At 40.6% G+C, this 15,744-nt stretch overlaps 1 protein-coding gene across 1 annotated transcript in view; it reads right to left on the reverse strand.

Annotated features, from left to right (window-relative positions):
- Window positions 1–15,744, reverse strand: part of KIAA0319L (KIAA0319-like ortholog) — a 107,678-nt gene that overhangs the window by 57,341 nt on the left and 34,593 nt on the right. The window contains exons 3-4 of the mRNA XM_012642215.1: window positions 10,695–11,224; window positions 4,666–4,669 (exon numbers count right to left, since the gene is read on the reverse strand). Coding sequence (XP_012497669.1) covers window positions 4,666–4,669; window positions 10,695–11,224 — 534 coding nt within the window. The remainder of the gene's footprint in view (window positions 1–4,665; window positions 4,670–10,694; window positions 11,225–15,744) is intronic.

The raw sequence follows: 15,744 nt of genomic DNA on the forward strand, positions 1-15,744 counted from the left end.
AGGATTGACATTATCTGATTTAAACACATATTACAAAGCTACAGTTATCAAGACAGTGTAGTACTGACGTCAGTATAGATAGACAGATGGAACCAAATAGAGTCCAGAAATAGACCCATAAACATATGGTTAATTGATTTTCAAAATGGGTAAAAAGGCAATTCAGTGGAGAAACGATGGAAAAAATGTGGTGCAAGAACAACTGAATATTCATATGCCAAAAAGAAATTCCATCTATAGCTCCCAAAATTAACAAAACGATTCTAGACCTAATTGTAAAACTTTTAGAAGAAAATTTAGGAGAAAATATTTTTCAGATACAATATCAAAAGCACAGTCCATAAAAGAAAAAATTGATAAACAACTTCATCAGAATTAAGATCTGCACTTTAAAAGGCACAGCTAAGAGAATGCAAAGACAAGGTACAAATTGGGAGAGAATATTCGCAAATCACATATCTGATAAAGGGGCTTGTGTGTAGAATACATACATATATGTAAGAAAACAACTCGCTTTTTAAAAATGGGGAAGAATATGAACACTTTACCAAAAAAATGTAGATGCCAAAAAAGCACATGAAAAATATTCAACATCATTAGTCATTAAGAAAAGCAAATCAAAACCTAAATAAGATACTATTACACATCTGTTACAACATAGAAATCAAAAGACTCACCATACCAAGCACTGGTGAGAATGTGAAACAACTGGAACTTTTGTGCACTACTGATGGGAACGTATAAGAGTACAACCACTTTGGAAAACAGTTGGGTAGTTTTGCAAAAAGTTAAATATACACCTACGATATAACCTAGCTATTCCACTCCCAGGTAGTTACCCAAGAGAAAGTAAAACATATCCCCACACAAACACTTGCACATAAATATTCCTAGTAGCTTTAGCTGTAACAGCCAAAATCTGGAAACAACCCAGTATCTATTAACAGGTGAATGGATAAACAAACTATGATACATCTATGCAATGGAATACTACTCAGCAATTAAAAGAAACCAACTACTGACACATGTTACAACACAGATAAACATAAAAGCATTATGCCAAGTGAAAGAAACCAGACATAAAAGACCACATAGTACATGATTCCACTTATATGAAAAGTTCAGAAAAGGCAAACTTACAGAAACAGCACATCAATGGATGCCTAGGACAGGGGTGGGAATAGAGATTGTACACAGGAACTTTTGGGTAAATAGGGACCAGGAAAGTTTTGGGGGTGATAGAAATGTCATCAAACTGAAGTGTAATGATGATGTACAACTCTACACATTTATTAAAATCATTGAATTGTATGCTTAAAAGGAGTGAGTTCTCGGCCGGGCGCGGTGGCTCACGCCTGTAATCCTAGCTCTCTGGGAGGCCGAGGCGGGCGGATCGTTCTGAGCTCAGGAGTTCGAAACCAGCCTGAGCAAGAGCAAGACCCCGTCTCTAGTAAAATTAGAAAGAAATTAATTGGACAACTAAAAATATATAGGGCATGGTGGCGCATGCCTGTAGTCCCAGCTACTCGGGAGGCTGAGGCAGGAGGATTGCTTGAGCCCAGGAGTTTGAGGTTGCTGTGAGCTAGGCTGATGCCATGGCACTCACTCTAGCCCGGGCAACATAGTGAGACTCTGTCTCAAAAAAAAAAAAAAAAAAAAAGGAGTGAGTTCTACGGTATATAAATTATATCTCAATAAAGCTGTTAAAAAGAAATGTATATATAATGTATGATTCTATTTATTTAAAAATTCTAGAAAATCTATAGTGACTAAAAGCAGAGGGGGTAAGAGGGACAGATTATAAAGGGGCAGGAGGAAATTTTAGAGTTGACGGATATGCATTACCTTTTCTATGGTGATGGCTTTATGGAAATATATGCGTCAAAACTAACCAAATTGTATACTTAACACATGTACAGTTTATGATATGACAATTATACTTCAAAAAAGCTGTTTTTACAAAGTATGGTGTCCACTGAAGAGCAAGCTTTCAGTGTGGCCGGTGTGAAAAGCAGAAGGGAGTAACACGAGAACCATTCACGCACCCAAAAATGTCTTTATCATAGCTGCACGATGTCCATTTCCCCTGATCAGACAGACTGCTTCCATTTTTTTTTGTTAAACAAACAGTGTCTCACCATTGTGTGCAAAGCTCTTTATTTAGAAAGTATTGCTTTAGAATAGATTACCAGAAGTAGAAGAAGAGTATGAATTTTTAATATTAGGAAAACAGATTTTTATTTTTAAAGAAAAAACTTGCTTATCTTTCTTTTTTTTAACTTATGTGCTGTATTTACTTTTAAGGAAACAGGAAAAGGAAACATGGAATAAATTATTTTACTTTAGAAACTATGAAGTAGGCCAGGCACAGTAGCTCATGCCTGTAATTGCAGAGCTTTGGGAGGCTGAGGCAGGCGTGCTTGAGGCCAGAAGTTTGAGACCAGCCTGGGCAACATAACAAGACCCTGTCTCTACAAAAAATTTAAAAAAACAAAAAATTAGGTGGGTGTGGTGGTGTGTACCAGTAGTCCTTGCTACTCAGGAGGCTGAGGCAGGAAGATCACTTAAGCCCAGGAGTTCAAGGCTGCAGTGAGCTATGATCATGCCACTGCGCTCTAGCCTGGGTGATAGAGCAAGACCCTGTCTCTAAAAAATAAAAAAAAAGAAAGAAAGAAAGAAAGAAAGAAAAAAGAAACTATGAAGTAATATTAAAACTTTTAGGGGATGATATAGGGTTGAGTGGAATTTCCTTGGGCAATTTTTTCTGGCACTTGACAGAAATCATAAAAACTAACTCAATTCTGAACAACCGTTATGTCATATAATCATGCCCCAGGTGGATACACCTATTTCTTCCTCAAGGAAACCTTATTTAGAATAATGAAAGGTTTCAATTCACATTCTCTTTCTCCATCTCTCCATCTCTTCTATTCTTCCTTCTTCCCTGCCACCCTGAAGCTGCCCTCTCCAAATCAAGCAAGCGAATGCCATAATTCAAGAACACAAAACAAACCTTCCAACATTACCTAATCCATTTTGAGTAGGAGCCTGCAGGGTGCACATGTGATGTTCACACATGTCAGGTCATATCCTCACAGTCCAGGTAAGAGCCCTCCTTAATAAGACATATGCTATCCTAGTGTCTACTCAATATAAAGAACAACTCACAAAAACTCAGTTTCCAACACACTTTGATTTGAGACACAGTGGTACTGAAATAAAACAAAACCCACCACTGTCATTAATAAAAATCCTATCAGAGGAAAGACAATGTCCTTTTGCAGTAGCAAAGCCAGTGGAGTTTATGGACATATCCCGTCTCAATTCTCAGCAACCAAAGCCAAGACTGAAGAACATGGCGGGGTTTTATCTTTGTAGCGAATATTTACAAAGTCATTTCTTCTGAGAGTCTCCTTAGAGTAACTAAGACCATCCATGAAAGAGGAAAGGGAGAAGGAAGACAGCCTGTGGTGTTAACTAAGAGACAGTTAGTTCTGGGATATGGCTCAGGTTCTGCCAGTTGGCAAGGATTTGTTAATGGACTCACACCAAAATCCCCATCATCTCTTGCTTCGTAATTGCTACACACTGAATGTTTGTGTCCCCTCAAAATTCTTATGTTGAAATCCTAACCTCCAAGGTGATGGTATTAGGAGGTAGGGCCTTTGGAAGGTGATTGTGATCATGAAGCTGGAATCCTCCTGAATGGGATTAGTGCTCTTATAAAACAGGCCCAAGAGAGCTTGTCTGCCTCTCTACCATGTGAGAACACAGCTAGAAGGCGCTATCTATGATGAAGAGCCCTTCGCCAGACATTAAATCTGCCAGCATCTTCTTCATCTGGGATTTCCACCTCCAGAACTGTGAGAAATACCTTTCTGTTGTTTATAAACCACGCAGTTTAAAGTATTTTTTTATAGCAGCTCAAATGGACTAAGACAATAAATTCGCTTACAAAGTAGCCAAGAAACACAATTTGAAACCCTTTGCACATAGTTAAAACCAGATAAGTAGATTAAAGAACCAGAACTTTTAGGAGATTAAAGGAGAAAATGAGTAGTTATAATGGAAAAAATAAGGAAAGGGTGTTGTGTTTCAACAACAAACACTTCAGAAAAAGGAATACTTCAATTACAGGGATTGTTGTCATGTCCGTACGCAACAAGCAAACAGGCTGCTCAGTTTTTCTCTTGATGGAATAAACCACCTGTGTAAGAGGAAGGTTGGTGGGAACGCCACCCTTCTCAATGAGGGATGAGAAACTCATACAGATTATTGAAACCAGACAGAGGTCTAGAAGGGAGGGAGCCTGGGACTAAAACATTTCTGGTAAAGGTTTTTAGCCTGTCTGTCAGATAACCGAGAATGAGAATCTGGGGAAAACTAGACCCTAAGGCAGCAGTCCCCAACCTTTTTGGCACCAGGGACTGGTTTCACGGAAGACAATTATTCCACGCGTGGGGGGAAGAGAAGGGGGGTGAGGCGAGCAATGGGGAGCACATCCCCCCCCCAGCTCATCTCCTGCTGCGTGATCCCTCACTTCCTAAGTTCCACTGAAGACTAACAGGCTGCAGCCAGTGGTTGAGGACCACAGCCCTAAGGGATCCCAAATTTGTCAGGAAGTAATAACCAGAAGAATAAATGAACCCTTGACAAAAATGTTACAAGCCTAAAGGATGTAAAGGAAACATTTAAAACCAAAAACCAAAAACAAGCAAGCAAGCAAAAAACCCTGAAAAACAAATCAGCAAAACAAAAACACGAAAGGAAATAGCACTGCTTAGGTTTCTGTCGTTGGTTATGTAAGGTTATTCTCTGTCGCTGCCCACACCCCCCGCCTCTATCTTCAGGCCTTGCGTGGAGCCAGCACAGGAGTTCCCAGTGAAAAAAGGCAGCACAGGGATGTCCGGGTGCTTACAGCTCATTTATCCTCAGTCATTTGTCCCACAGAAAGCCACTGGTTTGCTAGGGGTTGAAATGCTGTGATTATTGACAGATGATGATGGTAGAGCGAGGAACACCTCAGTCTTCCTAAAGCCACAACTTACACGTGGGGATACCTAAGTGGACCTTTGTTTTCTGGGCTCAAAAAAAGCACTTCCTCTCTCACAAAGCAGGATTGGCAACAATTAATTGCCAGTGGCTGAACTGCTTGTACTGTACATGTGCCTCCTGCCAACAATTCGGGGGTTAATGCTGCAGAAAGGGTGCAGTACTTAAACCAAACAGGACAAGCTTCTCCCTCTTTAAGTTGAGAAAAGGGAATAAATTGATGACATTCCTTTCCACTTTGGGAACTACAAAAGGTTGACAATACCTGCTTTTGGATACAATATACGAATGTTTCCAAAAGAATGAAAAATGCATACTGACAACCCACTGCCTTTGCAGCTCTACAGGCATTTCAGGCAAGACAAGTGCAATTTATGATACAATTTCTCCCCATTTGGGATGCAGAGTTGCTTGGCCTATCTTAGTGAAAACAGTACAAACTAGAAACTAATGCTGCTAGCCAGTCACCCCTAATTAGAAGAAGATCTGCAGTGCATACATTTCTCTTCCTTTCCCTAGTGCATTAAGCAGAAGTTTGAACTCAAGTTCTCTCCCAAATGAAATGCCTACCAGTTAACTATTCTCAATGCACAAGGCAATCTTACCACCCTTCCAGAGCTATCCATGGCCTTGAGGGTAAGAATCAAGCTCCTAAGGATGGCATATAAGGTCAAATATAACTTGCCTGGATCTGAAGACTTCACTTTGCCCCATTTTTTAGCAATGCTTGCAGTTCCCAATATGCAATGCCAAACTATGTTAATGCTTCTGTGCAACACTACCTGCAGCAAAAGCCCATTCCCACCCCTGGGTTCATAGTTCAAGTTCAATATTCCTCCTCTCAGGTCCACCCACTCCATGTTCAACCACAAAGCTCTTGAAATCCTGTTCACTGAAAGCAATTTATTGCCACTGCCCACTGCTGGTAAACAAGAAGAAAGTGAACTCTCCAGCCAACACATCCTCAGGATCTTCTTGCCAACATACACCTGAATTCTGTAAGGCCCGAGTTTGAGTTTTCAACATCTTCCAGGAGACTGTCTGGTCTATATCCACCATATTTCTAATTTTACTGGTCCATTTCTAATTTCATTAGCCATAATTATCCTGTAGTGTGTTGGAGCTATTTTCTTTTTTTTTTTTTTATTTCAGCATATTATGGGGTACAGATGTTTAGGTTACGTGTGTTGCCCTTGGTTCCCCTCCCCCCAAGTCCGTGTTTCAAATATGTCCATCCTTCGGGTAGTGCGCATTGCACTCCTTGTGTATACAAATACCCGTCCCCTCCTCCCTCCTCCCCCCTCCTCCCACCGCCCTCCCCCTTCCCCAGCATCTAATAGATGTTGTCCTGATATGTGCTTTTATGTGTTGATCTATTTTCTTTGCTCCCCCTTCCCCATGCCCTCTGCAAACCATTACTCTTCTACCTCCTTATAAAAACCTCTTCCCCTTTGCTATCTTGCTACACTACATTTCAGCTCTCACCATAGTTGTCATCTCCCAACTGACTCGTTACTCCCCCTACTTTACTGGTGGCACTGATGTCTGGCTTTCAAAATTCCTTCTCAGCCCAAGTCCTGCCTGAAGAATAGGAGGGTTAAGAGAACAGACTCTAGATAGAATCAGACTGCCTGGGTTCAAGTCTTGGTTCTACCATATGTGGTTCTACCACAACTAAGGCTGTTGCCTTAGTCATTTTCCTTAACCTTCCTTTTCCTGAGTTTCCTCATTTATGAAATAGGGATAGTAATAATACTTCATAGGATTTGTTGTATATATTACAAGTTAATACATGTAAAGGGCTCAGAATGGCACCTGGCACATAGTAAGTGCTCAGTAAACATCAGCTAGTGTTACTAGCATCATCATCACCATCACCATCATCAAAGACTATCTCAGTGTCCACATGGTTAACTCATTTAACATGTTCTCTGAGCTTCTTGTAGCCAATAAACTTCTCTACTCTATCCCAGCAACCCTCTTCTATAGCCACACCCTAGATCCTGTCATCACCAGAACTCCTCCACCTTCAAAATCTTCAATTCACATTATCCCATACTCTGACAACCACCTCCTGTCCTTCCAGGACTCAGTTCACCTGTCCTTTCTATATCTGCTTCCCATCATGGAAGCCTCTAAATGCCAAACTTCTCTTTTTTTTTTTTGAGACAGGCTCTCATTCTGTTGCTCTAGGCTAGAGGTCAGTGGCATCATCATAGCTCACTGCACCCTCAAACTCCTGGGCTCAAGTGATTCTCCTGACTCAGCCTCCTGAGTAGCTGAGACTACAGGCACATGCCACCATGCTCAGCTACTTTTTCTATTTTGGGTAGAGACGGGGTTTTGCTCTTGCCCAGGCTGGTCTCGAACTCCTGAGCTCAAGCTATCCTCCCGCCTCGGCCTCTCAGAGTGCTAGGATTACAGGCATGAGCCACTGCACACAGCCCCAAACTTCTCTGTCTTACCTCTGTAATGGCCCTCCTATCCTTTACCTCTTTTCATATCTTCTTACACTCTCTCTTTCATCCACTCTTTTGACAACAACCTCCATTTCCACACCCCAGTTTTCTTCTATACAAACTACCTAGCAAAGTTTCTATCTTGGATGAATCAAACTATCAGCCTTTTCTTGACCGGGTTGCCGAAAGCTAATGAGAAGAATCACACAGCTGTAAAGATCAGTCACCACTGCTACAAATACATGGTCTCCATCTTCAAGGCTGCCCAGCAATCCTATTTCCTTACCTAGTTTGCCATCTCCTGTCCTTCACAATGGCTATTTCAGACCTTTACCACTACTCTCCCCAAACCTCTGATTCTCCTGCCTATTACCCACCCATCCCCACCCCACCTACCTCTGCTTCCACTCTCTACAAATGGTCTATCACATTTCATAAAAAAACAGGAACAAGATTAGAACTACCATAATTTCCTTCTACCCAACCTATAAACCCACCTTGACTGCATCCCATCCAACCCTTTTTCCCTATTACAGTGGAGGAGTTGTCCTGCTTAAGGCTGACCTTGTGCTCTGTGCTCAGTATTCTAACCTCCCCATCCATAAGACAGTGGGTGGTCTCAAAGTGTGGCCCCTGGGCCAGCAGCCTTGGCACTCTCTCCAGGAATTTGTTGGAAATGCAAATTATCAGGCCCTACTTGAGATCTACTAAGTCAGAAACCCTAGAGTTAGGGCCCAGCAATCTGTTTTTAACAATGTCTCCAAGTGAGTCTGATGCCTATTAAAGTCTGAGAACAACAACTCTAGGCGATTATTTGTTGTTTATCCCCTTTCCTGTGTCCGTTATCTCCTTCTTTGGTGCAACGTTTCTGAAGAGATTCAGGACACACACAGTTGACCCTTGAACACGCAGGTCCACTCATATGCGAATTTTCTTCCACCTCTGCCACCCCTGAGACAGCAAGACCAACCCTTTCTCTTCCTCCTCCTCAGCCTACTCAATGTGAAGACAATGAGGATGGAGACCTTGATGATGATCCACTTCCAGTTAGTGACTGGTAAATATATTTTCTCTTCCTTTTGATTTTCTTAACAACATTTTCTTCTCGCTAGCTTACTTTATTGTAAGAATACAGCATATAATACACATAACATACAAAATATGTATTAATTGACAGTTTATATTATCAGTAAAGCTTCTAGTCAACAGTCAGCTATTAGTAGTTAAACTCTGGGGAGAGTCAAAAGTCATAGGTGGATTTTTAACTGTGCGGGGGGAGGGGCGGTTTCTAGTCTATTCACCACACAGCGATTTATCTGATTATGTCATTCCCTGCTTAAAACTCTTCAATGACTTCCCACTGACTTAAGATAAAGACCAATATCTTAAGAAGGCCGCAAGGCTCTGCACACCTCTCCAGCCCCTTCCTCCAACACTAGCTGTCTTTCTCTGTTTGCCTAGCAAGACCAGTCTGTCTCAATTTCTTGGTCTTGCTATGCTCTAGGGCACTCAACACCCTTTGAAATTGTTATTTCCTCTGCCTGAAATATTCTTTCCCCATTTCTTTTCGTAACTCCTACTTCAAAAATCAGCTTAAACTTTCTTTCCTAGGGTAACCTAACCTGACACCTTAGTCTCTGTTAGCTCTGTTAGCTATCACAGTACTCTGTGCTTATCCTCTTATAACCTACATTGAGCTTATAATTATTTAATTATTAGAAATATAATGTCTGTTTTCCTTGCCAGAGTAGAAGCCTTATTAGGGCAGAAATCATGTTTATATTATTTACTATAATATTCCCAGTGTCCAGCTTAGTATAATACTTTGCACATAGTAAACACACAATAAATACTTGCTGATTGAGCCTTTACATATATTGTAGCTCTGTTCAGAATGCTTTTTTACTATCTTTAACCACCCTACTGAAATCCTACACATCCTTCAAGAAATGTCAAACATCTCTGTCCAGTCTTACCTGCACATACACACCACCTGCCTGTTCAAGTGAATCACTTTCTCTTTGTGGTCTTACTGTATTGTGTACATAAACCTGTTAATGCAATAATTATACACTATTATAAATACCTAGCTTAATGTCTGGGTCTCCACTAGACTGTAAACTCCCTGAGGGGATGGACCACGCCTGTGCATCTCTATAGTGCTTAGGAAAGTACCTAATATTGATAGTACATTTCCATAAATGTTTCTGGGCATATTAAACCTGAGATTGTTCTCTAATATTAAGCTAAAAAGTTTTTCCCTCAATATTAAATATGGGTTCCAATTCTAGCTATGCTAATCATTAGCTGCGTGATCACTGGCAAGTTGTTTAACCTCTTTGGGCCTCAGTTTTCTCACCACTAAAACAGGGCTAATATTACCTGGTTGGAAATATTGCTATGAAAATTAAACAAAATGACATAGTACAACAATTAGTAGACGCAGTCCCTGGCATGTAGTAGCACACTCTGGTTTTAACTTGATAGAAACAACTAGAACAAAACAAATACAAAAAAAGTCACAGCAATCAAGGGAAACTAAGCATAGAGTGAGTCATTCCTTTTAATCATTTGCCCAGAAAGATCAACAATGAAGAAACATAATAAGCAGAATAAACTCTACTGGTGGTATCTCCCTTGACAAACACAGCTTGGTGAGAATTCACTCCAGAGAACTCTTGGCTAATGGCCACATCCGGCTCCCCAGCCCAGCAGGTCAGATCTTAATCTGCAGTACCAGGCATAGTTAATTTAGATCGGAATAGAAACTACCTCATAAAGAACATGTTTACAGGCGGGAGATGGAGGAGGAGAAGAACTTGACTGCAACCACATCAATCAACTGTTTTGCAATCTGGCAGAAAATGCTGCAGAACTGTTGGTGGAGACTAATACCCACACAACTGCACTTACCTGTAGCCAAGAAACAGCTTAGACTAGATAATGAGCAGCTTTGTGCTTCTACAAAACAATGGTCAGACCTGCATGCAGTCAACATCTCTAAGGTCAAATGACCCTTTTACATCTGGGCAGCACCAACTAAGATGATGCTAAGCAGCTTTACATTAATACATACACTCCTCAGCCTATGCACGCTGCCCACAAACATCAGCTTCATTGCTCATGCATGCCAAATTTAAGAGCAGATTTAACAGTTTCTCTCCTTATTCATAACATGCTTACCTCTGCAGAGCCACTGGTACTCAGATTACCCAGTTCCTTGGAGCCATTCACTTTAGAATGCTGTGTCACTACAGGTGTAACTACTTTTTCAGTGAAACTATCTCTCTTCTGAAGTTTCCTGATTAAGCTCTCCTGGTCACTGGAGGATACAGCAGGTCTGAATGGAGCTCTGGGTGGGCTCTGCGTCCTCCAAGATGCCCTGCTCCAACCTAGCCCCAGAAGATGTGGTATATCATCTTCAGGTGGAAAGCCCAAAATATCTGCAGTTTGGAACTTTTTAAAAAACACCAGCACAGAATTGGAAGAGTCTGTCCTAAAAGCTTGGCAGCTCTGGGCCCTGCTACAATCTGCTTGAATGCACATCCCTTCTAGCCACCAAAAGGCATGGCAAGCAGAGTCCCAGCAGCAGGCAGTCCAACATGACTGGAGGGAGGGGGTTCCTTCAAGAAGCCGGAGGTGAGTTTCTCCACCAGATCTCAGGCCAACTCCAAATTGTGTCTTCCCCTGCCGGCACCTGCTCTCACTGGCATCTAAAAACAAAAAATGAAAACATTTTCAGATGAAATAAAAACAGAGACTACTGCTCCAGAAAGAGCCCTGAACACGAACATTTGAGGCTATTCTGAAGACAGGTTTTTAAGAGGGTGAGAAAGCTATCCATTGAGTTTGAAGAGAGGAAGCAAAAGAGAGTGTTTTTTGACTCAGGAAATTTTAGCTTGTAGAAGTACTGCTCCATATTCATCAATGGTTCCCCTTCTCAATGAGTTCCTGCCACACAGAACTTTTCCACAGAATTCCAATTTGTGAAATGGAAAACAACAATAAAAAACAAAAAAGAAAGAAAAGAAGGTATTCTGGTGGAAGCGTATGGGGGAAGCAGGGGAGGACAGAGTCTCAGCACCTGACTTCCCACTAACCTCCAAGGCACTTATTTCTCAGGGACAATGTGAGGACTATTGGACCAGAACAGGTAGCAGGATAAGCTAGAATATTTCCCCCACGGAACTGGCAGCAATGCAGACTGAGTACTCTTGACCTCATGCAGATTACAGGTACATCCTTTTTTTGGGGGGCGGGGGGCAGTAGAGACAGGGTCTTGCTATATTGCTCAAGCTGGTCTTGAACTCCTGGCCTCAAGAGATCCTCCTGCCTCAGCCTCCCAAAGTGCTAGGATTACAGGCGTGAGCCACTGTGCCTGGCCCATTTTCTAAACAATCATTTGCCAAAGTCAGGATATCATGGTATTGCATATCATGGTATTAGCCAGAGTAGTAGCTAAGATTACCAAAAATTCTAACGATGAGTGGATTCTGCTAAAAGGAACTTCCTAATGACAAGCCATGTCATGACAAGAAATAATGGAACAGAAGTACAACAGTGACCTACTGTGGGTAACCTAAATAACACGGTCCAAAATTCTGGCTAACATTGCTTATGGATAAACTTTGAGCTGTTGAATTAGCTCAGGCATGGCATTGATTTTCCTGAAGTATTATATCACCTCTGTTTTCTTAGATGAAGCAAAGTCAAAACACGTTCTAAATGAAAGTTGTTAATACAAACTCATTTTAAGGTCTTAGTTATATAGGTGTCCATAACCAGCTGTTGTCACATTTATATAAGAACAGAACTCAGGGTGAGGTAAGAGAGGTGCCTCAGGCACACAATTTAAGGAGGCACTCAATCTCAGGGTCATCTGAGTGCAGGGTTGGCTAATACAATCTTGAGAGTGAGTGCCTCTTTAAATTTTGTGCTTGGGTGCCTCTCTGTCCTCACCCTAGTCCTGGACCTGGGGTTATAATATAAAATACATATAAGAATTACATAGAGAAAACATGGAAGAGAATCAAATTATAGACGAAACAGGTAATCATGTCTGCATGTACACATAACTGAAAAAGGGCTCTAACTAAAGCAACGACCTGAAAAACAGCCAAAGCCAACCTGACTCCCATGAAATATTTATTAAATGTCCAACAGACCAAATGTGGACACTAATAAACTGGGAGATATAAAGAAGAGAAAGGCAGTCAGAAGCATTCTGGAAGCCAGCAATGGCACCAACCTAACACCAGACAAGGCAATTCTGAAGGCCAGAGAAAACAGAACTTCCTTAAGATGAAGAAATAAGCAACTATGAAAAAAATGAAGCTACCAAGAACTTCAGAAATATCCCTCATTTTCTTATCCACCTTCCTACATAGTCACCAATAGTATGAATCTTGATAACAGCTGAGTATACAGACTGTTGAAATCAAAAAAGTGTTAACATCAGTAACTACTATCAGTTACCTTTATAGCAACTTTCCCTTATTCTTCTCATAACAACTCTCTCATATTTAACACAACAAAGAAGTCAACATAGATGAAAATAACTTGGACTTTTCCATAAGCCACTATTTTATTTAATTTTTAAAAATGCACTGAGACTTCCACTTCTGCACTTGAAGGAGGAATTGCTATAGGACTGTCCTCCCACCATGAGCAACTAAAAAACTAGACAGAACATATAAAGCAACTGTTTTTAGACTCTGGACAACAGGCAGTGCAGGAGGAAGGAAACAAAGCAAGTCGGCCCTGCGATCCCCTGTCTTTCTGCTGGAGGCATGCTCCCGACTGTGGCGCAGCAAGAAAGAACCAAGCAGAACAGGGCAGTTGCTGAACTGAGGAGACAGAGCTCAGGGTGGCTGCGATAGCTAGAATTTTTGAACAAAGTACCAGAAAGAGCTACACAGAGAAAGAGCTCCAGATATCTGGATAGTGGTCACCTTCAGTTTTGGTTGAATACTAATTTACAAAAGTGTAGGTTGAAACTGGATGAAGGAAATTAGAAAATATTGTGAACTGAATGAAAATGAAAATACAGTGTATAAACATTTGTGAGATGCTATTAAAAGCAATGTTTAGAGGGACATTTAAAATTTTAAAGGCTCATTTCAAAAAAGAAGTAAAGTCTAAAATCAATGACTTAGAGAGACACACAGGGAAAATGCCAGGTGATGATGACATAGGCAGAGATTGGAGTGATACGGCTGCAAGCCAAGAAAAGCCAGGGATTAACGGCAACCACCAGAAGCTATGGAGAGGCAAGGAAGGGTTCTACCCAGAGTCTCAGAAGGAATAAACCCTTCTAACACCTTGATTTTGGATTTCCAGCCTCCATAACTATTAGCTTACATAGGGTTCTCTCCCTTGTCTGGGAGAACAGTTTAGGAGACACATGGTCCCAAGATCCCAGATCCAGAGATCACTGACATTTGGGAATGTATGTGGCTGTGGCCTGTACCCAGATGGAATGGAGACAACTAGATGTCACTCAGCAGATCCTGTACAGCAGTGTGACGGTGGAACACTAAGAGAATCTGGTGTCTGTGGGCTTCTCTCTTTCAAACCTTAAAGCAAAATACTTCTGCAGGATCTGTTCTGGGAGAGTTTCCTGATGGAAAGAGGCCTGGATTGAGAGGGCAGAAGCCACACAGAGATGTAGCACCATAAATGCGAGGAATGTGGGAAAGTTTTCAAATATGATTCTTCCTTTATTTGCCACCAGAGAAATCATACTGGTGAGAAAACCCACAAATGCAAAGAATGTGGGGTAGACTTTATGAGCAAGCTACCTCGTTATCACCCGTTTTAAACCACCATAAAATTCACATAGGCAAGCAACTTTATAGACGTATTGAATGTGGGAAATTCCTCAAGAAGGACTCAACATTTATTAATCTTCAGAGAATTTATTCTAGAGAGAAACCACATAAATGCAATAAATGTGAAAAAGCTTTAAAAAAAACTATCCTTTCAAGTCATCTGAGAATTCACAAGAGTCAGAAAGCCTACCAATGTAACGACTGTGGGAAAGCCCTTGTTGAGAAGGCAATCCTTACTCGTCAGGAGAGAATACAGAGTGGAGAGAAGCCTTTTACATGTAAGGAACGTGGGAAAGCTCTCAGATAACTCAACTGCTGGAGCATCAGAAAACCATCCTGGTGCAAAACCACATCACTGTAATAAATACAGAAAAGCTTTTAGGAAGAGCTGAACTCTTACTATTCATCAAAGACTGCACACAGGAGAGAAACCCTATTACTGTAGTAAATGTGGAAAATCTTTCAGGTATAGCTTATCCTTTGCTGGACATCAGAAAACTCATAGTGGAAATAAACCCTATCAGAGTAATGACTGTGGGAAAACCTTTATGAAGAGCTCGACCCTTACTGGACATCAGGAAATTCACACTGGAATAAAACTCAAATCACTGTAAGAAATGTCGGAAAGCCTTCGGGCACAACTCAGGCCTTGGTGAACACTAGAGAATTCATACCTTATGAACATAATCAATGTGGGAAGGCTTTTCCCCAGAGTTCAGCCATTAAATAATATTAAGAAAATTCATAACAAAGAAAGAGTCATCAAATGTAGTTAATGTGGTAAATCATGCACAAGTAGTTTATTTGTTCTGACCATCAAAGAGGAGATATTCAATAAATTACACATTTATCAAAAATGTTCTGTGCACCTCTATCCTAGAACATTCTCACTTGTGAGGATGTTCATTGTAGTATGGTTTGTACTACTGAAATATCTGAAGAACCTAAATATCTGTCAATATGGAAATAGTTACTATATAATATTATGTACCATTTGAAAAGAATGAGGTAGAATTTTATACATAGCCAAAGAAATATCCCTCCTCCATGTTACCTTGTTAAGTTAAAAAAGCAAGTTGTAGAAAATCTATGTATTATGGTCTTATTTATATTTTTAACAATGAAGCTATTTTTGTATGTCCATATATATTTATTTGCATTCAAAGAGATTTGGAAAAATAAAGGACAAACTTTTACAGTTTAAAAAAAAAAAATCAATGCTCTATGCTTCCATCATAAAAGCCTGAAAAAAAAGAGTAAATTAAACCCCAAAATAAGTAGAGAAAGGAAATAATAAAGGTAAGACTAATCAAGGAAATGAAAAACAAGCAAAAAACAATAGAGAAAAATCAGTGAAACCAAAATCTGGTTGTTCATAAGATCAAGTCAGAGCTGATAAAGCT

Source organism: Propithecus coquereli, unplaced genomic scaffold, assembly GCF_000956105.1.
Source record: "Propithecus coquereli isolate 6110/MARCELLA unplaced genomic scaffold, Pcoq_1.0 Scaffold178, whole genome shotgun sequence".
Lineage (NCBI taxonomy): Eukaryota > Metazoa > Chordata > Mammalia > Primates > Indriidae > Propithecus > Propithecus coquereli.